Raw genomic sequence first — 23,952 nt, 5'->3', positions numbered from 1 at the left:
AGAGTAGTCCATGTTCACAAACATAAAAAACCCTCCAGGAGGAGAAGTATGGATATTCAGTGACTGGGTGGATTCTAACAGACTTTTACATTAATGTGATTCCTGCCTAAAAAGTCATGACAGGGTACTAATAACACATCACCCCCACTTAAAGCACAAAATGTAATTCTGTAATTTCTTTTCACTGTATTATTCATTTATTATGGATGATTGCTCATTTATGCATAATGAGTCTTATTCATTTATTAATGCTTATTGATTGTTGAGCAGTGGAAAACAGCTTGGTCATCTGTTTCTCAGAGTGGGCAGATAAAAGACAGGTTCACAGTTTTCGAGTCCATCTTAGAACGATGTGGACATGCCCATATGTACATTGAAACAATTATTGGCTTCTGTATTTTTTCCTCCTGTTTATACTGGCCACAAATAAATTCCCTTCCTAAAGCAATTAACCATGTAAGTCACGTGGGGGGGAAAATCCACGTTCTTTGCCCTGTGTAAAAACATATTCTAAGGTTCAGCTGAAGCTCATAAGAGGCTCCAGCAGGGAGTGAGACTGTCCTCCCGAGAATGACATGTTTATTATTGTGCCGACGAAGGACCCCTAACTTTAACGAAGGAGTGAGTGTAACCAAAACCTTCCCCTAAACCTAATTTTTGTGGCCAGACCTAACCAAACCTTAACCACGGCGTCGTCACATAATCACAACAGATTTATTTTTCACCAGTGATACGTTTGGAGGACACAGACATATCATGTTGTCCTGGTGATGAGGGTGTCAGATCAGAGGACAAACCGTGTTTTTTGTTGGTTGGTTCGCAGGACTTGTTGGTCTGAGTTGACCTGATCAAGTCGATATCTTCCAAAGTTAGTCTTTTAAGTATGAAATTCCTTCTTTCTCTCTATTTTCACGGACAGTGTTTTCTTGCTGAGCTGCAACAGAGGAATACTACTACAAGTAGGGAGCGTGGTCCTAAAATGACTTTTGGAAGACACCAGATTAGTCAAACTCGGGTATGTGGATTTTGTCATCAGTAGTCACTTACACAGGAATCGTGTTAGGAAGACATCTCTTGATAGCCAATTTGGACAGCGACTGAAAACTGTTTTGCTGTACATATGGGCATGTGAGTATTGCAGAAAGACAAGAGGTGAAAAAATGTGAACCTTTCCTCTAATGCCTGTTCTGCTCTGAAAAGGCCTGTTACTCGACTTTTGGATGATGCTGTCAAAACCTCTACTGTACTCTGACGTAAAAAATAAATAAATAAAAACCCGGATTAGCCAAGTGTTGCTTTTTTTTAATGAAGTGTTTTCTCTGTGTACCCTGTCCTACTATCCTGACGGGCCAGTGACGAATGGCTTCTTCTTTTTTTTTTTTTTTTTAATCAATTGAAAAGCGAATGACGAGAGCTGCGTCAGACAGCCACTTCCTCAGGTAAGAGTGGATAACCTTGACAAACCAAACCCCCCCCTCCCCAGCGTCTCTGCCTCCCGTGCGGAGATACTGTCTCACACAACAACAGAGTGAGTGGCGGGCGACCGCTGTGTCGCTCTTGGTAATGAGCAGCGCGTCGTGCGTCACGGTGCGCCCCGGACTCCCCACCCTGAGTGTCAGCCCTAGGCAGACCGGCATGTGATGCTCCGTCCTCCAGTGTCCTGCGAGCGCCCAGCCAGTACCACTCCGGCACACGAGTCCAGCCCCGGCGGATTGTATTCATGACTCTCTCCAGGTACTCTCCGACCGCCGCGTGCAGAGGAAACCTTGGATGTCGTTGATCGCTGCTAAAGACTCACGGTGAGAAAGAATTTTTTTTTTTTTTTTTAATCATCCTTCCACTGTGCACCTCTTTCTCGCTGTTGTCACCTGGACTTCAAAAGGTGTGGACAGCTTGTTTCTGCAGAAGTTCACAGGCACCTTGGAAGGAGTTTGAATTGCTCAGGTTCCCGTCTTCAACACACACCAGCGCTTGCTTCGAGTCCCTAGTGCCCTAGTTTAACACGGAGGTCAGGAAACAGTCGTATTTGACCTTGATTGTGCCTTAAGAAGCATCAGTCGTCACTCATGAGCAGTGGAACCAGAGATGAGAAAATACCAGACTATCAGCATCAGCACCAGATGTGTCAGCAGGTGTTCTCAGTGAGTGATCTGTGGTGTGCTGTTGATTACCGAGAGCATTCAGGGTCCTTTCACAGCCTGAGACTGCTCCGTTCAGTTGTAGTTTAGATTTAAAAGAGGGTTTCATGGTGAAAAGTTTATGTTCAAGTTTATGTCTTCATGCTTTTCCAGTCAACCCATATTCTAAATCTGTATTCTCTAAAATAAAATGGATTGTTGCCAGTGAAATGAGCAGGAGTTGGCTGTTAAAGGCTTCAGACTTGTGGATCACTTTGTGATTTCCACCGTGAAACAGCTGATGAACCACTAACTGTGGCTCAGGCTTACAAAGCAGACTGGTAATCACAGGATCAGTAATCGAAGAATGAACAAGTGGGGACATTTAAACAAGACTGATGACTGAAGCTGATACCCGCCGTTGTGCCTCCTTTTTGTTAATGATACATTGTGTCACTGGAGGGTGTTTGGGAACGTCACTATTATCTCTTCAAATATAACCCATTGAGATATATGAATAAACATATTTATCACAGGCTTCCAGCTGATATGCTTGAGAGTATAACGTCTACCAGGATACTCATGATTTTGTGATGTGTCTGAAAACAGAGATGTATAGGAGCATGTGCTCATGGGTAGATGTGGTGAGGGCTGAACTCGTGACTTTGTTGGAGCTGGTAAGTTACCAGTGTCAAATATGATTTCTTAAAAGGGACCTCTAACATGAACAGCATGAAATTCTAATTTAGACGATAAGCTGCTTTTCTGCACAGTACAGCAGACACCGTACAGTCATTTCCTGAGTGAAACTGCATTATTTTTTAATTAAATACAGTAATTCACCTCGTACTGTACCCTCTGCTGCTAATGTGACCTTTGTTCAGAATAAGCATGAGACAGTTATTTGCGTGGAAGTACTGAAGAAATTCCCAGCATATGTGACTATTATCCCTTATTCTGATGGGTGCAGGATCCCCGAATGGCCCTGCTAGATAACAAATATACAAAGGTCAGGCAGATAGTTACACGAGTTATATGAAGATCTTTTTTCAAGGACAAAGCCGTGATCAGCCGGGGAGAAAGATAACATTGCCACAGGAAGGCTTTTCCCAGCCAGGGGGAAACACGCCTTTTGGTATAAATTTGCCCCACGCAGTCTGACTCTTAGCATCTGAACTGTGTGTTGATTTTTTTTTTTTTTTTTTCTTTTTCCAGCAGGATTATTGGGGTTGGCTGGATGATGCAGCCGCTGATTGATATTACGTGTCTTGTATACTGTAATGTGGGATTGAATGACAAGACAGAAAAGCAGAGATGGGAGCTTTACAGTTAATGCACACAGGATTATGAAGACTTGTGAATGGCCGTGCACGGATTATTGTATCATAGGCTCATCTTGACATGCACAGAGGAAGAATTCTGGTGTGGGATGAAAAAATGAATAAACAGGGAAAGCAAACGCACATCCTGAGCACAACTGGAGGCATTTCGGAGTGTTTGTAGGTTTCTTGTCACTAGCAGGAGCTCTGAGAGGGTTTGTGTGGAGTTTATAGTCTTCGTGGAGAATCTGCTGACAGTAACAGAGTTTGCTTTAAGCTGATGTAATCAGCGAGTGTTTTGACGATGAAGGCTCGTGTGCATCACCGGTGTTGCATCACACTCGAGGTGCAGCATCCTCATTCAGCTCCTGTCTAAAATCCTTCTCTTTTGACAGGACTTTGGTGATCAGTCACGAACAGCACAAGCATCAGCTCTTGTGGGATCTTTATTGATAGCCAGCTATTTTTTTCTTTTCCCTCTGTCCTCATGGAAAACAGTGTTCAAATAAACTACTAGCTTTGTCAGTTTTGCATTTCAGTGCGTGGCAGATTTTTATAATGGAGAAACCATTCACTCAATAAGTAATGAGCCTATACAAGGGCTTGTGATATGTATCAAGAGAACACATGACTCCACTTCATCCAAAGCATCATGTTCACTTCCTCCATTACGTTTGGGTTGAACCAACCACGCCCTGAAAGAGGGGTGAGGATGGATGTTGCTGCAAGGCTTCAGAGGATTAAAAGGGGATTTACAGAAAAAAAAGCTTGACGGAAGTTAAGCTTTGCAGAACAGGGAAATTAAATAGAACAATTTGCAGGATTGGGATTTTTTTTTTGGAGCCAAAAAGACTTTATAAGAGACAAAGAACCATTGTTGGGTTTTTTGTTGTTAGTGTAAAAATGTGTGTTCAAGTCCCTGCTGAGGTCTGCAGAGGAGTAACCGTGTGTTACAATCCAGTTTCTTATTACCTGCCTAACCAGGCAGTAAATGGAGGAATCACTGTGTCAGCCAGGAAAAGGAAGTTTAAAATTACTGTACATCGAACGAGTCTTTTCAAGGAGACTTACCTTACATTTCTTTTATTTAAAATGAAGTGTATTTATGGGACTATTGTCTAATAATGGAAGATTATTACAATTTTAATTTGGATGATGTCCTTGAAATGCAATTTTCTATTTGACCTTTCTATTCTTCTGATGCAGGACTGAGGCCAAGACCTGAAATCCAGCTGTCACTCCTCAGTCTCTCCCTTATCGCTACATTCATCCGTCTCTTCTCCAGTCGTTGCCTATACCCCTTCTTTCTGTTCCTTCCAGCCTCTTTCTCGCTCTCTCTTTCTCTCTCCACCCCCACCCCTTTCCCAACCCCTCAGCCTCCCTCATGCCTAAGAACAGCAAGGTGACGCAGCGCGAGCAGAGCCATGAGCACGTCACAGAGTCGGTGGCTGACCTGCTCGCACACGAGGAGCCACTCGACTACAAGAGCAGCTCCCTGAATGTCGGGGGGGCGGCCGGGAAGAAAGTCCCGCAGATAGAGGTGCCCGAAAACGATGGGCGCCCCGCCTGGAACAGCAAACTCCAGTACATCTTGGCCCAGGTGGGCTTCTCTGTGGGCCTGGGCAACGTGTGGCGCTTCCCTTACCTGTGCCAAAAGAATGGAGGAGGTGAGTTGGCGGCACAGAGGGTACAGTCAAATCAGTAAAAGATTTAATTTACAGTTACATTAACAGTTGTTATAATTAAGTCAATAAAGGTACTTCTAAACTAGTTCCTTTACTTTTTCAGATTTTATTCTGAGGTCAAAATCAGTAACTTCATATAATTTAAATTCCATGAGGATACTCCTTGAGGTATTATCAAAAAAAGACAGTATAACAGCTGTTGTCATCTGTATATTTGTCATCTGTATATTTAAAGGACACTGTGATACAAAAAATAAAATACAAAACAAGGGAACTTTAAGTATGCCGCTGAACCAGAGATAGGTTTTTTTTATGCAACTCACTCTTGTTCCTTCCTAAAACTTGGTGCCTACACTACCCAAAATGCAACCTGACCTCTGTCAGTTCGGTCAGAGATTTGAGTGTGTTATGCTAGTAGCAGCTAATGTAGCCTCTAGCCTCAAGCAGAGATGAGGAGCGGGCTACAGAGGTCTGGTAAGTTCACTTCTTTTTAACTCCACAAACAAAGTTGTTGTTTTTTTTTTTTCAAACTTTTAGTCTTCAGACCCAACCGACTTTGACTCAAGTGACATCACTTGAGGACATTGGTCAGATTCCCTCTGGAACCACGAAAGGCTCTATACAACTTTTTTTCACATATGCAGTAGTGTTCCCCCACCGAACACCTGTGAACAGGCTTTAATTTGTGAAATTGGTGGAGTTCCCCTTTAAAATCTCCTGAATATCCGGCTTTTGCTGACCCGCCTCGGTGTACCTCAGGGTGTTACAGTATACCACGATATCATGGTATGGTATCAGAAAACAGACAATTATGGAGCTTGTCAGTAATAAAAACTGAGCGGTTAAACGGTTGAACACTAATGTGACACATAAGATTTTTTTTCAATTACAACGATCCAGTTTCAACTTGTCCATTTGTCTCCTTAGATATGCCTGGAAAGATCAGATCCAACAACAATTTCTCTAAAATGTAACTTTTACTTTTATTACACTTAGGTTCTTTCTACTTTTACATAAAGGGGTATATGAATGTAGTTTTACCCAAAAGTAACCGTCCATCCTTTTGGGTAGGATGTTCTAGCAGTCTTTCCGCAATTAAAGTTATTCGCGACCTTTGACACAAGGGCTGAACAATAATTGAATATTATTGTTTTTCAGCTGTATGTGGAATTATATTGGGATAGTAGGATAATACCCCATGTCATTGTTTCTTTTATTCACATTAATTATTCAAAACAAACTGTAATTAATAACCATCAAAAGTTAGTGCCTGAAGTTCTTGTTTCACATGTGACAAGTTTTGTCATTTTGCAAAATTTTTGCCGTATTGTGAAATTGACTTTATAAGTGCTGTCCAGGCCAATTTAACATGAGTGACAGTCAGACTGATTTGCACGTATATGAAGTCAACATCCGTTCAGCTTCCCGCTGTTTCTTTGCTAAAGAGTCCTCTAGGTTGTTCAGCTTTAGTGGCTGATTGAACCTCAACCATCGCGAACTACATCACACTTCCACTCAGTACAGAACTGTCAAGAGAGCAGCTGTATTGTGTAAAAAACAGCCAGGTCTAAATATAGCAGCACCACTGATTACTACCGCTGACAGGGGCAGGTCAGGCTCAACTGATACTCTGGTGAACAGAAAAGAGCCCAATCAAAAAGGAACATAAGTGTATAGTGGTGAGGTTTTATTTTTGTAAGAGATGCTTGTAATCTGAGGCGAACACAGTGTAAACCTGTGTTCTCTATAGGTGAAAAACACCTTGTCATCATGGATTGACAGACACGGTACTGCTTCCATTGGTCCAAGTGTTTTCATCTTTACTGCCCGTGTCTGATTTACTGCATATATGCAGGATTCATCGCCCTGTAGGGAGGATTTACTGGCAGTAGACTCTCTCCCAGACCAGTCAGGTTATGTAGCCTGGCAGGCAGCCATTTTTCACTGTGTAATTTGTTGTCTGGCAGCCAATTACAGACACATTAGAGGTCTGTGTTGTGTTGACTCCTCTCACTTTTCCTCTTTCTCCCTCCCTCATTCCTACTTTCTCTTTCCTCTGCTAACACCCTCTATCATTTCATCCCCCCACCGTCACATCGTTAAGCCCTTGACTCTGTTATACATCATATCTATCACAGGCTCCAGTTTAAATAATCTGTGATGAAGTGAATTTGCTTACAGTTGCTCAGTGTTTGTCAGCTGAGGCCCAAAACTCCTCACTTCATTAAACCTCACTATCCTTTCCAACTCCAGCTTTCTTGATTTAGCCTTTCGCCTCTTCTCCTCTTTCTGGCTCATTACGCAAACCCACTATGGGATGTGTGTGCCACTGAATGTAATTCCTACTTTGGATGTATTTATAGTAGTACATGGTTGCGTGCTATAAGTCTTTATATCCCAGATGATGACTCACCCTTCGCACATAAAAAACACAGTTACATCCTGATTACGCCTCCCTGGATTAAGCTGCAAAGGGACAAATTTAGATTTCCATCAAAATTGAAATGAAATTCAAAGAATATTCCTCAGTGGAGCAGGGATCCTTACATTGAGTAGGTATATCTCACTGAATCACTATATGACAATTTGCAAGTCAGAAAACAGTCTAAAACTGTTGAATTACTGCACAAGTGTTGCAACTATTAAAACACAAATCAACAAGGAACCTCAATAAACTCATCACAATTAAAAACCATACCTATATTTTGCATGTTTTAGAGAATCTGCTACAAATCTCTTATACACTTAATGACCAGGGGGGAAAAAAAGGACTGTACAATGTGACACAATCCAATATACCAGTCTTAATTTTTAATACATCATTTGTCACTGTGTCAAAGAGGGGCTGATTCAACGTTGTGGTCATTTGTGAGGCTGTTCGCGATGTTTCCGTTGTATTGGATTGCTTTCCATTTCAGAGTGTTTCTAATATTCTTTTGTGTAATAGTCTTTATGTAAAGGAGAATTTTGTTGCAAGGCTATTTCATTGACAACGTACAGGTGTTAATATTTTCTCAGTCATTGTAATTTTTCTGATGTATTACAGCTCTGCTGAACATTTTCCAAACCACTGTGAAAAATGCTTAGCAGTAATGTAAAGTATACATTATTTCCAGAAAGTAGGCTAAAAGCCGTAAGGAAATGGACACTCTTACATAATCTTTCTTCAATTCCTACAGCAACAGCTGCAAATTCTCTCTGTTGGTTCACAAATTCCTTTTGTGTCTGTGTCAGACACATACAACGACAACAAAAGAGACAACATTTAAGGACAAACATCACTGTTGTTTTTTCTGTGTCGGTTTGCCAAACAAACATATTATTTCCCCTTGGTCTCCGGGATGATTTTTGTTAAAAATTTTTACAAAGGGACTCATTTGCCATTAGACACCTACAGTGTACCATGTAAGCTCAGCTATAAGCCTCCCTGTGTTTCAGGTGCCTATCTGGTTCCCTACTTCATCCTCCTCCTCATCATCGGGATCCCGCTCTTCTTCTTGGAGCTGGCGGTGGGTCAGAAGATCCGACGTGGGAGCATCGGGGTCTGGAACTATGTCTGTCCCCGTCTGGGCGGGATAGGGATGTCAAGTCTGATGGTAAGGGAAGCAGCCAGGCACTGAATTTTTTTTATTTTTTTTATTTGTATCATGTATCATCTCTATAGCTGTGATCTTAACACATACTCTTGATAATACTTTCTTTGGTGCGCTGTAGCTGTTAAAGGCTTTAATGGTGCCTCAGAAAGGCAGTTTGACAGCAACGCGGTGGACGGAGAAATGATGAGAATCGGGGAGGTTGTAATGGAGGAACAGCTGTCACACCCAGCAGTTAAACAGAAGCGCATCTGCTGAATGAGCACCAGTTTAAGGATAAAACAAAAAGCAAGCCGATGCTCTGTCTGTGTGATTTATGAAGGTGCCTTCTTTTTTTTCAAACACTTTGAATATCTATCTATCTGTCTATCTAAACTGCCATTGCCAGTGCTGTATGTTTGTGGATCTCTTATGTATGTGGTATTTCATGTAAAGCCTAAACAACCATGAAACTGATATAGGAATAATCAGGATGAAGTTACATCTTGATTTACCAAATCCACCATCACACTGCCTCAGCCTCTCTTGGGTGTATGGAAGGTTTTGACGTTCTGGAGAGTGAAAGGTAGCCTTTCTTTTGAGTTTCACGGCTGGCGCAGAAGTAGTTATAAATATCTCATAGAAGATCACTGTTGAAGAGAGAGCACTTTAATTATTCATGCTTTCCTCAACCTTATTTAGGTCTTGAATGTCCTGGCTGGCAAGACTGCTCTGAAGACCGACAGCAGCATGGGACATGCATGAAGTGTCCTGCTTTATTTGCATACTTTTTTCACTCTGTACAGATCTTTTTCTGCTATGAAATGTTGGCAGAAAATTTGACATCATATATTCGTATCTATCTATCTATCTATCTATTCGTCTATCTATTTAGGTGTGCGGCTTTGTGGGTCTCTACTACAATGTGATCATTGGTTGGAGCATCTTCTACTTCTTCCAGTCCTTTCAGTATCCTCTGCCATGGAGCGACTGCCCAATCAGAAAGAACGGGACACTTGCTAGTGAGTGACGTTAAATACTAACAAATAGGCAAAGCAAGTTCGTTTGTATAGCACCTTTCAAATACAGAGGCAGTTCCGTGTAAAGCACAATACAAAAAAACAAAAATGTGCAGCATATAAGCATATAAGATGCCATGTATTTTGTTTCTAGGCCATTAAATGATTTATAACGCAGAACAATTTGTATTTTTTTTTTCATTTTGACTCCATTGCAGCACATAAATGCTCTCATTCATTATCAAGACTGCGTACACATTCAGGATTATATTTGAAACAGTATAGATTTGGTTAATCATAGCAGTATGTATATGGCTCTCACAACAATTTCTCAATCGGCAAACCTTGATACAAGGTTTGGTATTAAATTTGTGTAGCATCAAGCCCTGCAGCCTCAGTCCACAACGACACACTTAAGCAGATCAGACAAATTACATTAACTTTCCCTACACCTTCCAGTCACAACTTCACGGACATAATCCAGATTAAAACCCTCTGGAGTTCATTCGATCAATGTTGATAGTAACATAACCCCAGGGCGGCAAAGAAACACTCCGCATGTGTATGACTCTGCAAGGCTGAGCATACTGTTGGTAGAAAGACTTGGAGCAGAGATTCGGCCTCCAATGTTGAAGGACAGCAGCAGAATGTAAAACATCTCACTGGGAGGACAGAAACGCTGTGCGTCGGCTTCTCATGCTTCAGATCTGTATCCAGTGTGACAGACGAGATTTAGATTATCCTACATCTATAAAGAGCTTTCCCTGCGTCCGTAGGTTTTCATGTGTACTTGTGGGTTATGTGAGCATCCACGTAGATGAATCTGCACCATCCCGCAGTATTACGTGGAGAGTCGTAACACTGCTGACTCTAAACTCAGCCACACAGTATATGTCATTTCCCCAAGGTAACGAGAGAATATACTGTGTGTGCACTGAAAAAGATCCAAGTGATGTGAATTGGAGGTTCATGCTTTGCATGCCAAGTACACAGATGACCTTGTGTAGCTCACTTACGTCTGAGAGGTGTAAACAAGCTGAGAAATTGAGATATTGACCCTGAGCAAACACTCTCCGTCTCATTATATTTCTCCTTCTGCCCTCAACATCTTCCTCACCGTGACATCCGAATCTCACTGTTGCATCTTCAAACCCACTTCTTTTACTTCAGACCCATTATCACCCAAACTAAACATCCTTCTCTGTCTCTCTGCAAAATGTACAGTTGTGGAGCCGGAGTGTGACAAAAGCTCGGCTACGACCTATTTCTGGTACCGTCAGACTCTGAACACGACCAGCACCATCGCAGTGAGTGGCGGCCTCAACGTCAAAATGACCCTGTCTCTGTTCGTGGCCTGGATCATTGTCTGTCTCGCCGTCATTAAAGGAATCGCCTCCTCTGGGAAGGTAGTGGAGGGATGATATGATGAGAGAAAAATATGAAGGAGAGTGCTGGGTTCCCTTTCCTAAATCGGTTTTTTCTCCCCTCATCTACAGGTGATGTACTTCAGCTCTCTTTTCCCCTATTTGGTGCTCTTCTGTTTCCTGGTCAGGGGGCTGATGCTGAAGGGATCGGTGGATGGTATTGCTCACATGTTCACTCCCAAGGTGAGACTACTTCGTTTCTCCTCCCTTTCTCACTCTAAATATTTAATAATATATATACTGTATATATATCATAAACCCAAGACTAATGCCTTGTACCTCACAGCTGGAAAAGATGTTGGAGCCCAAGGTGTGGAGGGAGGCAGCCACCCAGGTCTTCTTCGCCCTGGGTCTGGGCTTTGGAGGAGTCATAGCTTTCTCCAGTTACAATAAGATAGACAACAACTGTCATTTTGACGCCGTGCTCGTGTCTTTCATCAACTTCTTCACCTCCATCCTGGCCACGCTGGTGGTGTTCGCTGTGCTGGGCTTCAAGGCCAACATCATGAATGAAAAGTGTGTCGCAGAGTGAGTTCAACACCCGCAAAAGCTATGTATCCTTAAGCACCGTCCACTGTATGTGGATCATAAAATCTTTCAGGAAGTAATTAAAATAAAAAGCTTGATCATATCAGGCACTTGTTTGCTTACATTTGATAATTAGCATTCAACACAAAGTACAGCTGAGGCCGATGGAAATGTTAGTTCATTAAGTATTTGGTAATAAACCAAAGTACCGGACAAATTGAAAATTTGATCTGATGATGGCACTAGATGAAAAGTCAGGATGTCACAAAAATTATAAGAATTCTGACTGCCCAATCGGACAACCCATGTCCATCAAGAGAAAACAATCTTGAAATTAAAAACAAGAAACTAAAACCATAAGGTTGACACCTGTCACTCACATTTTTTAGCATGAACTGGGCAGTTTTATGTCATGTAGATGAACTGAAACATAGTCATATGACATATGATAGCCATATGTAAGAGCATACAGGAATAAAACCAAAATATTATTTTACAGGTTCTTTGCACTACGTCTTTGAATTTAGTTTGATGCTGCTGTTAATGAGGGAACATGGGTGGTTGGATCTGAGACCCGGGATGTACGTCGGTCATTTATTAAACTGGTAACACTGAGTCAAAACAAGGCCAAAGTCGGACAGAGAAAATACTGGAACTGAGAATGACAACAAGTATGTAAGAGCAAAGTGAATGATCGGACCGAAAAATAATAAAATCCGCGTCTTACATTATACTGAATCTTTTGAGTGAATGACTCTAAGAGCTAGTAGCTCCAGTCGCTCAATCACTTTATATGACGATACCATCTTTAGCTTTTCAAATTTTTTCTCTTGTTTCAACACCGTAGGAATGCAGAGAAGATCCTGGGATACCTCGACTCACATGTCCTGAGTCACGATCTCATCCCTCCACACGTGAACTTCTCCCATCTCACCACATCAGACTATGCCGAGATGTATGGGGTCATCAAGACGGTCAAAGAGGGCAGCTTTGCCCAGCTGGGTCTGGAGCCTTGTGTCCTGGAGGACGAGCTCAACAAGGTGAGTCTTTGGCACAGTTTTCTAAAGACATACAGTATCCAGAGCCTGTTCAGTATTTGACTCCTTCCTTTACCTGACTTGAGTCCTCTGACCGTCTCTCTGTAGGCTGTCCAGGGCACCGGCCTGGCTTTCATCGCCTTCACAGAAGCCATGACCCATTTCCCAGCGTCCCCATTCTGGTCGGTCATGTTCTTCTTCATGCTCATTAACCTCGGTCTGGGAAGCATGATCGGCACCATGACAGGCATCACCACACCCGTCCTCGACGCCTACAAAGTCCAGAAGGAGCTTTTCACAGGTAAAGGTCCCCCACTGACTCCCGTGGTCAGGCCACTATATGTTTTTAGTATCTGAAAATCCTAACTTGGCAATTAAAAAGGATTAAAGCACATTTGAGGATTGGGCTGCATTAGGCTTTGTGTTATTGCTCTGAGTGTACTGAAAGCAAAACAGTAACAGGAACCAAAACAGCTCACTGGCAAGAGACCCATTCTACTTTCCATTTACTCATCTATTATGCCATTTTCTATTATGTCTTTTTTTCATCTCTTCCCCTGAATTACCTGTTTTTCATTCTTCCCTATGTTTGTTTCAGTGTGTTGCTGCATTGTGGCCTTCCTGTGTGGCCTGTTGTTCGTTCAGCGCTCAGGGAATTACTTTGTCACCATGTTCGATGATTATTCTGCTGGTCTGCCTCTAACTGTAGTGGTCATCCTGGAAAATCTGTCTGTCGCTTGGATTTACGGCACTAAAAGGTACACCTACCACTAGGTCAGCTGCCTGCGTGTGCATGTCTTTGGATATGTGTCTGTCTGCAGTTGATTCTTCTCAAACTTAAATCATAAAGTTAAAGTATTCATCTGAGGAGTGTTAAATAAGTATAAAATGTATGAAGAGACATGGTCATTACCGTAATATTTTGACTCTTCCGTCTCAGGTTCATGCAGGACCTGGAGGACATGTTGGGTTTCCGACCAAACATGATCTATTTCTACCTGTGGAAGTATGTGTCCCCTCTCTGTCTCATTGTTCTCATCTCAGCCACTGTCATCGAGATGGCCATCAGCCCACCAGGATACAACGCCTGGGTCCAAGAGCTGGTCAGTCAGTGTGTGTGGACATGTGTGTTGCCAGCAGCAGTGGTGGAAGAAGTATTCAGATCCTCAACTTGAGTAAAAGTAGCAGTGGCACAATGTAAAATACTGTATTACAGGTAGAAAGTCCTGCAGTCAGAATCTTAGTTAATTAAAAGCACAGAACTATTACCTAGAAGTATTATTAAAGTAGTACTCATTTCGCAGCAGAGTTGCACCTGTCAGTATCACATTATTATATATTATATTTATTAAATGATTATTATTGATGAATTAAGATTTAAGCGGCATTTTGATGTAGCTGTTTGAGAAAGGAGATCATTTTAACTACTTTATTTACTGTTGGGTAGTTTAATCTGTAACAATGCATCATATTTTATAAACTATTCGGATATTTTGCGTGTTAAATCTTAATCTACAAAGTAACTGGTAGCTGTAGCTGATAAATGTAGTGAAGTACAATGTGCAATATATTATCTTGGGAATGGGAATGGGGAATTTGAGTATTATTATAAGAGGAGGAAGAGGAAGAACTCTAAAGTACATGTACCTCAACAATTTACTGAAGTACAGTACTTAGAGAATGCACTTATTTACTTTTCAGTCTTCAATTTTGGTTAACTTTCCATTTTTCAGCTTAAACTATTTTTATATCCTCCTGTCAAAGTTTTTTTTTTTTTAATTTTCATAGTTTTTCTATTGATAATCAGGGTCTAAGGATAGAGAAAAATAATAGATAATAGATGTGATTTGGGTACACATAAATAAAACTAAAGTGAATGTTCGAATGACTTGACTTATTTGTCATTTTCAAGTATTGTTTTTTTTTATTATTACAGTGGGCACACTATCTACTACTTCTTTGAGTTTTAGCTTTCCAGTTTGACATAAAAATCTTTTTAGAAAAGGCTCTTAGACAAGTATTTGTCCCCAAAAAGATTACGATTTATGATTATGTTTGTGTCTTCGTATATAGGCAAGAATAAAAAAACACTAGAATTTCCCACCATTGCACAACCAAACAGTTTGTACTTTCTGATAAAAATTTCAATTTTCATCTTTTCCATCTACAGAGCATTTTTTGAAACATCTGAACCCTCTCTGTGTGTCTCCAGGCTCAGGAACGCTTCCAGAGCTACCCTCCCTGGGCACTAGCCATGTGCTTTGCTCTCATTGTATTGGCCATGCTTCCTCTGCCTGTCGTCTTCATCGCCCGTCACTTCAACCTGATGTCAGACGGCTCCAACAAGCTGTCCGTCTCCTACCGTAAAACCATGATGAAGGACATGTCCAACCTGGAGGAGCAGAACGAGGCCAGATTAATCCTCGGCGCCAAGCCTGGCGAGGCACCGTCATCAGTGCCGGCGCGCAGAGCTTACCTCACTCCTGGAGGGAACAAACCCTGGACCCCAACTCCCTGTCTCCAAACAGCTGCTACGGTACAAGCTACCAAAACGCTGCCATCAGCCCCACCACGCCAACAACACTGTCCACGCCTGTTACACCAGAGTCGGACTCTTGACTGTTGTCCAAACCCACCGCTCTTACATCCAGTCCTGTAGCACCGTTTACCTTTCAGCCATAAAGTCTCCACCAGGGGTCACTGCAGCACAGAGAACCCCTACCCCCTCCCCTGCTAACACCGCAAAACTGTATGTAGCTGCCTAATTTAACTGAGCACACACATCCCAAAATAAGACTAAGGAACCACCTGAGAAGATTTCCAAAATGTTTCCAGGATTCCCCGCTTCTGGACAGGAAGGTAGTATGGAGATATATGTCAAAAGCAAGAAAAAAAAGACACAATAAACTCTTAACAGTTGATCAACAGTGGCACACTGTACATCTCCATGTATTCTGTATTTAAAATCACATGGTTTATGTGCTTAAGATGAAGTTCTGTGATTTGCCTTAGTATAAAGATCTTCAGACACAGCCCCCCCACAGTATTATGCACATCCCTGTCTGCACAGTGCAGGGGATCTGAAAGAGCGAATGTAGTGAAGCAGGTGTGGTTCTGCTGGGTGAACAGGTTCCCACTCAGCACAGTGGCACTGAGAGCCAAGACGAATGTGTGTTTCATCATTTTAGGGTTTAAAGCCTTTCGCTGTTGGCGTTGCTGCCCTTTGTAGCGATACTGTGCGTCAAAGCCATACAGTTTGACACAGATCAAATTATTTTCTGTTAGACAGTATGCAGTGATTTCAGTGAATACATATAGAATGTCTACACTGAGCATGGACATGCACCTCCGCTCCGCTGTTTTGAACAACAAAATGCTGCTCTAAAGACACCCATTTATGTTCCATTCAGACCCTAACTCAACCTCCTGCTCTGTTTTGTCTGTAGCCAGTATTGTTCTTGTTCATTCTGTAAACAGCGATGTACAGTATAGTAATATAACACGGGATAATATAATTTTTGTTACCTGGAGGAGATCAAAACCACCGTCTCATCATCCGCCACACACACTTTATGACTTGTGCTGTAGAAAGTCACACATTTCAGTTTCTCCGCCAAAGAGTAAAAAGTAGATAAGGAAACACTTGAAGTCTACATGTTTATGTGACAGAATAATAGACTTAATACGCTGAATTGCGTAGAAAGTGAACTAAACCCGTCAGACTGTAACACAAAACAATCGTATCCACTGACAAGACGCACAGCTTGCTCATGTGATTTTGAGACAAACGTCCAGATTGCTTCTTCGATGTAGCTCTGACTTTTTTCCTACAAAAATGACAATCCTACAGAACCACAAAATAGATTTTACACAATTATTGTGCACAAGCTAAATACTAACCCTAAGTGCTGACCTCTTATTTTGAATATAAATACCGTCAAATATATCCCACACAATGACTAAGCAATATTTAATCATATTGTAGCACAAACGAGAATGCACAAATTATGTTCACTATGGACACAAAACATAATGAACACGAAATAGAAAAATAAAAAATAAATAGAATAAAAGCAACGGACCAACGGATAGGAGCTTAGGGAACAAAAATCCAAATTATGGAATATTAAACTCATCAGCTAACTTGATAGTATGAACTTCTGTACCCCTTAGACTCCGCACAACAAACAAATAAAATACATGCACACATATGCTCAAACACATGCACACGCTGTTTCTGTGTATTTGTGAAATAATAAACCTCTTGATGCCGACAGTAACATAAACTCAGTCATGCAACACCAGGGCTCCTTTGTGATGAAGGTTTTTGACTCCTGCTTAAACTGAAGTTAAGCCAGCAGACAGTCTGAACCGGTAAAATTAAGATGGACATTTTCCTGTGAACATGTTTCATTTTTGTTCACATTGATAGTTGTGCAGACCTGTCTGCACATTCAAACTGAGCACATTTAAGTTCCTGTTACACAGAAGAGGATACCTTTATTTATTTTTTTATCAGAATATTTAAAGCAATGGTGTTAGGTTAAAAACGGACTATATTTATATTCCTGTATATTTGCGGTGTACGTAGGTGTGATGAATAACAAAGATTTATCTTTAAAAAAGTGACCAGTATATATACTGTATACATTTTCATCTTGTGTGATGCTCACTGAAATTGTATATTTAAAGACTTGTCTATTTTGTAGTTTGTGTAACTCATTGTTGTTGTGAGATATGAAAATGCTGCTGGCAGGTAGAGGTGATGTGTGATCTCAGTGTAGTTGTGTATGGGCAGCAGCTGGTTGTGTTCACAGGAGCAGTGTGTTCTGGCTCCACCACATGTTAGGTGATGTCCGCTCACCTGTCTCCGTTTTTAGGTTTAGTGGTCCACTTGTTTTTAGCCACACTAGCAGTTTACCACAAAATGCTGTTAAAATTTCCTCCTGTGCAACACTTTAGTTCGAGCCAGGATACTGTGGGAAGAGGAAAACCTCACCGGGGGCAGTTAGGCTTGGGCCCCTGCGCCGCGCAGTTTTCCAATTAGGTTCAACCTAGTAAATAATTAACTGAAGTCCTGGGTCTGATGTAGTGGATTCATTGCATATAGTCAAAAAGCCGAGCTGGTCCCGGGAGCAGAATTTGTAAGCATTCATGTTTGTACCTTTCCACCTGTCCTGCCGTCATTGGCACAAAATGAATGGTTACGAACGAGTGATCGTGCTTTTTCTCCACCGCAATGTGTTTCGCTGCTGAGCACTGGGATTTCCTGTGCCCATAGGTCAGGCTGACCTGAGTCTCAGTAATCCCTAAATCTCCAGTTTCCCACTTTTATATAGTGTTAACATCAACATCAAAGTCACAATTACAACTGGGAAAGTTGAATTTTCCGGAAAGCTCCGATATATCCACATGGGTGCTAAAAAGTACGGTCCTCACTGACTCTAACTATCAGGGCATGTCACTTTTTCCAAAACTCAAGTTTGAACAAATTTGAAATGACGCGCAATTTGTTCGAATTGCCACAGGTTGCTTCTCAGATGCTTTGGTTTCATGATTGTCCGCTCAGGACGGCCTTGCTTGCTATTTTCCTCCATTTTCGTAGCAAACAAAGTAACATTATTAGCACGATAGGTCAACAGGGCATGGTCAAGCTGATAGTGACTTTTTAGAGCCGCCTCTGCCGGATCACAAGGCAGACTTCTTCAAATGGTCTGTTGTGCTTATAGATTGTAAATTTTGACATTGAACAGGTCATTACGGTTCGAATATTAACTTTTCCCCCCACGTTCAATCGAATATTCAACTTCCGAATAAAAAGGGACAGCCCTCCGAACTAACTAAACTAAACAGGGACTCGAACTCTTTCTCGTTCTTCTTTTCTCCTGATGTACCGTAACAAGGGCGCCGACGCTTTGGAGTTGGCAGAGCTGGGCTGAGTAAGGAAAATAAATAAACAAGTAATGATTTGCTCTTTAGTAATCTGGAACTTTTAATGTAACTTGTTCAATGAGTAATAATGTGTAATTGATTACATTTTAGTATCTTGCCCTACATTGATGAGGTGGAATAATATACCTTTAGATTAGCTACAATTTTTTATGCTCGGGTTCAGATATTTTCAACATGCATGGACGTGTCTGCATCAAAAAATTTTTGCGAAAGAACCTCAGCGTGAACACACCTTTACAACATAGCTGAGCCTGAAAAGAGTAGCGTAGGTGCTTAGATGACGACGTGACTTTTATTCTGGCGCCACCTTCGGGCCAAGCTTTACATTTTCTTGCCCCTAGTGGTAGCTCTAAGAATAGTAAAACTGTCTCAATTATTCTTCCATTCAGACATTTCTCTTCTGTTGTGTAATGACTGTTATGGTCTCTTAGGACCACTACTGTGGCTATAAAGTCTTGTCTTTTTTTTTAATCGTGTGTTTTTTTTTTAGTTTCTGTGAGCCAGGTACTTCCTGCTGAGGATGTATCATTTAGAGATATCTCTGTTGTTCATGTCTGTACATAATCTTGTGCAACCAAAATATTCTGAAGATAGATTTTATTCATGTGAAGTATATCAATGTCTTAAAAAGTGACTGTTTTAGCAGTAAATGTAACATAAAGTAATGAATGTGATTAATGCACTTTTTTTCACAAATACTGGTAAAAAGAAACTTAGCAGTTTGTTTTGTTTTCCTCATAGCAGTAAATTCAAGTTCAGTATAAAAGCAATATCAGGTTATTTAAACTGCAGAAGTGTCAGTTAATAGCAATGATTAACAGTGACCCACCCCTTGTAACCGAAGGGATATTATGACTCTTCCTTACAAGTGCTGGAGTGTGTGTGTGTGTGTGTGTGTGTGTGTGTGTGTGTTTGTCATAGTCTACTTTTGGGGACATATTTCAGTCTAAAGACCAGTTAATTGGGAATTGCTCTCCCAGCTGGGGACAGAAGCCTTGTCCCCAGCTGGCAAAAAGCTCATTTGTGGGTCAGTGGTTAAGGTTATGGTCAGGATCAGGAAATGAATGCAAGTCTATGTAATGTCCCCAAAAGTGACCAAGGTCAACATATGTGTGTGTGTTTGTGTTTGTGTTTGTGTGTGTGTGTGTGTGTGTGTGTGTGTGTGTGTGTGTGTGTGTGTGTGTGTGTGTGTGTGTGTGGATTCCTTCTTATTACCTGTGGATGCAGGGCCTTACTGAGCACACATTGTACAGGAGACACATTTAGAAATGTCCCTTTACAGCTTCTCTCTTTCTCCTTCCTCAGCCATATTATGATTGTATGATACTGACAATTGTAAAAAAAAAAAAAAAAAAAAAATACAAATTTTAAAAGTTAAAAAAAGAATGTGAACATCACCAAAAATATTACAAATAAAGAGTGGACAAGCTGTTGTTGGATTTTTGGATTTTTGTGGTTCAAAATGGACTCATTACTGTGTCATGGTAAAAAGTGAATTCTGAAGTTTGTTTGTTTGTGACATGGGCAGGCAATCTGGGAAGGTCTAAGCAAGTCTGCTGTGTAAGAGGAGGAAATTCTGCTATGAGCCCATGTGATACATACCTCCAGAATCAAGAAGTTTCAGTTTTGTTTAAGTTAAGTTTCCCCTTCAAATGGACGCAGGCTGTCTCTGAGCCCCTCAGTCATTTATAGTCCGTCCTGTCTCAAACCACAGCTCCTAATGCAACATTTGTCTCCAAGCCAGAAGCCTCGATACAGCGGCTCTGTGAATCTGGCTTCAGTCTTGTAAAGAAAGTCCATACTGTCTGACACCTCATAGAAAGACAGAGCTCCTTCTTTGAATTTCAGATAAGCCCCGATCCTGTGATGACTGGAACATGTTGTGAGCTGGATGCTTTCACTTCTGTGACTCACAGAGTAGTTGATCAAGACTCCAGGAATTTTCGTTGCCACCAAAAAGCGAAGAGACTAGTGCGGGATTTCTGTCTATTCCTTTGTAGGCGAGGGCAGTCTCAGCCTTGTCCCCTCCCACCTCTATCTCATAGTAGCAGCGCTCGGCCTGCAGTCCTTCCCTATGAAGCACCTGCCACCGGTGGATATGTCTAAAATGTCTGCCACATTCGAAGGGTCAGTTCACGCAAATTAAAAAAAAAAAAAAAAACACCAACAAAAACGAAATTCTGCTGATAGTTATGGTTTTAGGCTCCCAGGTTTCTAGTTATCTATCTTTGAGATTTCTCAGCTCATATACTATAGAAGTGAAAGGGATTTCATTTGTAGCGCACTGAAAAAATAATATTTAAACATTCAACAACCAAGTCTCCTCTTACTGTTATGTTTTCTTTATTACTATTTTTCACTATACTATTTTTATCACTATTTTTTGTTATTTGACTGAAGTGGCCCTTCAAAACCACACTTCTTCTTACTTAAATTGATATATTTTTTTTTAAGGATTACTATTCTGCTGTGATAGCACAACAGATGGCCTCTTTCAGGGTAGGTGTGATTGCCAAAACAAAACAAAAAATATGTAAATATATTTAAAAAATCAGTAAAAAATGTGTGATAATGTGTGATAATGCATGGTATGGGGTCTTGTCTTGTGTTAGAAGCTCATCAGCCATTCAAGGAGCATTTGCCTACAGTACTGACGTTTTAAAGAAAGTTGTCACGTTGAAAGACGTTGAGCTTGGTTTTTCTGTTCTTTCACACAAGCTGTTGCACATTTTGGGGAAGTGCAGGTTTCATCTTTCAATAGGTTTGTTTATATTTAAGAATTTTAACAAAGGGGGTTTTCAATGAGTTTCAAGATATTTCATAAAATGGTAGAATTGTATTAAAAATCCCAAAGCAGTGTGGTAGTGGTTTAAAAACACACACCATGGGGCTGTGAGACACTTGCTTCACGTCCTCGCTGCACGTCATCCTCCTCTGTCTCTCCTGCTGATTCCTGTTGCTCTCCACTGTCAACTATAATGAATAAAGGCACAAATATTCTTAAAAAGAAACACTATGATTGGAGACAATATTTCCACGTCAATAAAGATACATACTAGATTCAGTAATTGAGGCAAATTCTTTGTCGCAAAATTCCTCCAGCTGTCTCCCGAGCTGTTCAACAGCTCTCTTTGTAAACTCGAACGGGAGGAGCGGATCCTCCGAAACCTCATGGAAAGGATGGAGTTGGTGCGCTTCACTGAGACACTGCGGCGAGGGGCCACACCTGTGAGGACGGGGAATTGGGGAAGAGTCACAGGAGTGGAGACGTCACCTATCATTCAGATACAGGTGTGATCACAGTACCTGCAGGAAACTGATGTCGCTGTCAGTCTGTGCCAGATGATCCAGCTCAGCATCCCTCTGCTTCATCTCCTCCATCTTCGCCTCCAGGATCTGTATGGAGATGTGAGCCGTGAGCTGCTGCTGCCTCCTCCTGAGCTCCAATCAGCTTCCTCACCAACAGGTAATGTCTCTGGAGGGAGTCGATGACACTGACCACCCCGCTTTCACAGTAGTCCTCCGTTTGTCTTGCCTCCTCCTGTTTTATACACAGGTGACTGGGATCAGTGAATGTACAGTATCCGTATCTATCCATTTCCTGGACTGGATTATAGAGTACAAACAATGTGAGGACACTTTGGTCACATGTCCCCCTCACCTGAATCTGTCAGGATGAATATTTTCTTCATAGACATCTCTTTTTTTGTTTCTGGAGAAATATTCTCTTTTAATGAATTTGATTAAATTACCTCAGTCTGAAACTGTGATTTTTTGCACAGATGAATGGAACTTTTAAAAAAGGGAAACTATTTATGACATGTTACTTTTACCTGGTGGTAAAATTGTCATCTTTCTTGCTTGGTGATTGTACCTGTCATGTACTCATTTGTTGCTGCTTGTTTTTTTATTTTTGTTTACTGAGAAGGTGAGTTTGAGGTTTGAACTGAAGCCAGAAGCTTGTCCACTGTCCACAACCAATGACTGTTTTCCTCACTCATATGCTCCTATACTCAACAGGTTTACAGCTGGTAAAGTCTCCTTCCAGGGTTACTCACTTAAAAAAAAAAAAAAAAAACAGTCTGAATTTGCAGTAATCTCTTTGCGTTTCTGTTTGTTTTATTTACCTGTTTCCTCTTCCGTTCTTCTCCCACACACCCAATTCTGTGTCCTCCATGCTCAGCTGAAGCACAGGCTGCACAGAGGATCTGCTCATCGGTGCAGCAGTAAACATCCAGGGGGCTGTTGTGCCTCCGACACAAAGTGTTTCCCGATGTGCCTGTTTCCATACAGCTCCGGGGTCTGTTCGGGACCTGCAAAGACCCTCCTGGATGCTGCTGCTTCCTCTTCCCACCGCCACTGTCAGACCTTTGCGTGTCTCTCACCAGCTCAGCCAGAGTTGTGTTCTTGATCAGCTGAGGTGTGGAGGGAAACATATGACCACATTCAGGACAGCTGCGGGGACAATTGTACCTCTTGTCCCGTTCCCAGCATCTCTGGATGCACTGCATGCAGAAGTTGTGACCGCGGGGAATAGTAGCAGGATTCCCGAGGACCCCGCTGCAGATTCGACAGCAGAAGTACAGGTATACTTACAGGTATACAAGGCTCTGCCATGTCTGTGTGGAGAGAGGCAGGCTGTCGCAAGTTTTCTTTCGTCTCCTGGCTCAGTAGTTTTGTATGTGTGGTTTCTGATGTCAGGGGGGGGAATGGGCGTGACTAAAATATTTGACTTGGTTTTAAAAAAGGAGAGACAAAGGATACCAGTGGTGGTGTGGTATTGTAATGCTTTAAGAATATAATGTAAGAAATGACTTCTATCAGTGTGGTGGATACATTTTGTTCTATGTTGATTTCTCTGTGGTAGAAAGTTGAGAGATGCTCTAAATAAAGATGTGGGAAATATATTTTCATATGATACTGAAGTGGTCATTGATTTTCTTTTTGTGTTCAGTAAGTTACCTTTAAAAACAGAATTTGAGAATCAAGATTTAGAATTAGACAGATTCAAGGTTAGAATTTATTATTAAAGTGAGCCAAGGCAGTTGCTCTCGTGACCAGCTCGGTTTATCGTACTCTGTTTTTAATATAAAATAAATCTACATTGAACTCTGAATATTGCATAGTGTGTTATTGAAGACTATGAATCGTTTGGAAGAGAATCTTCAAAATAAATCATATGACAAATGATCAATTAATTATTTTTTTTATTAATCATTGATATGAATATTACAACATTGTTTTTTAACTTCTCTCCATACTAGTAGAGTTGTAGAAAATATTACAGTATTAATGAAGA

General features: G+C 41.3%; 1 protein-coding gene and 1 pseudogene across 1 annotated transcript; one reads left to right on the top strand and one right to left on the bottom strand.

The window, feature by feature from the left end:
* The first annotated feature begins 1,541 nt into the window (after positions 1-1,541).
* Positions 1,542-17,998, top strand: LOC120783146 (sodium-dependent neutral amino acid transporter SLC6A17-like). Its single transcript, XM_040115903.1, is given in 13 exon segments — positions 1,542-1,799; positions 4,643-5,103; positions 8,560-8,717; positions 9,589-9,715; positions 10,937-11,118; positions 11,209-11,319; positions 11,423-11,664; positions 12,512-12,704; positions 12,810-13,002; positions 13,300-13,459; positions 13,642-13,804; positions 14,914-15,196; positions 15,199-17,998. Coding segments are annotated over 12 exon segments (2,217 nt in total). The 5' UTR covers positions 1,542-1,799; positions 4,643-4,820; the 3' UTR covers positions 15,321-17,998.
* On the bottom strand, positions 14,953-23,270 carry LOC120807254 (annotated as a pseudogene).
* Between the last annotated feature and the right edge of the window lie 682 nt (positions 23,271-23,952).

This window comes from Xiphias gladius, chromosome 21 (assembly GCF_016859285.1).
Source record: "Xiphias gladius isolate SHS-SW01 ecotype Sanya breed wild chromosome 21, ASM1685928v1, whole genome shotgun sequence".
In the NCBI taxonomy this organism is placed as follows: domain Eukaryota; kingdom Metazoa; phylum Chordata; class Actinopteri; order Istiophoriformes; family Xiphiidae; genus Xiphias; species Xiphias gladius.
This window is presented reverse-complemented; position numbering and strand designations above follow the sequence as displayed.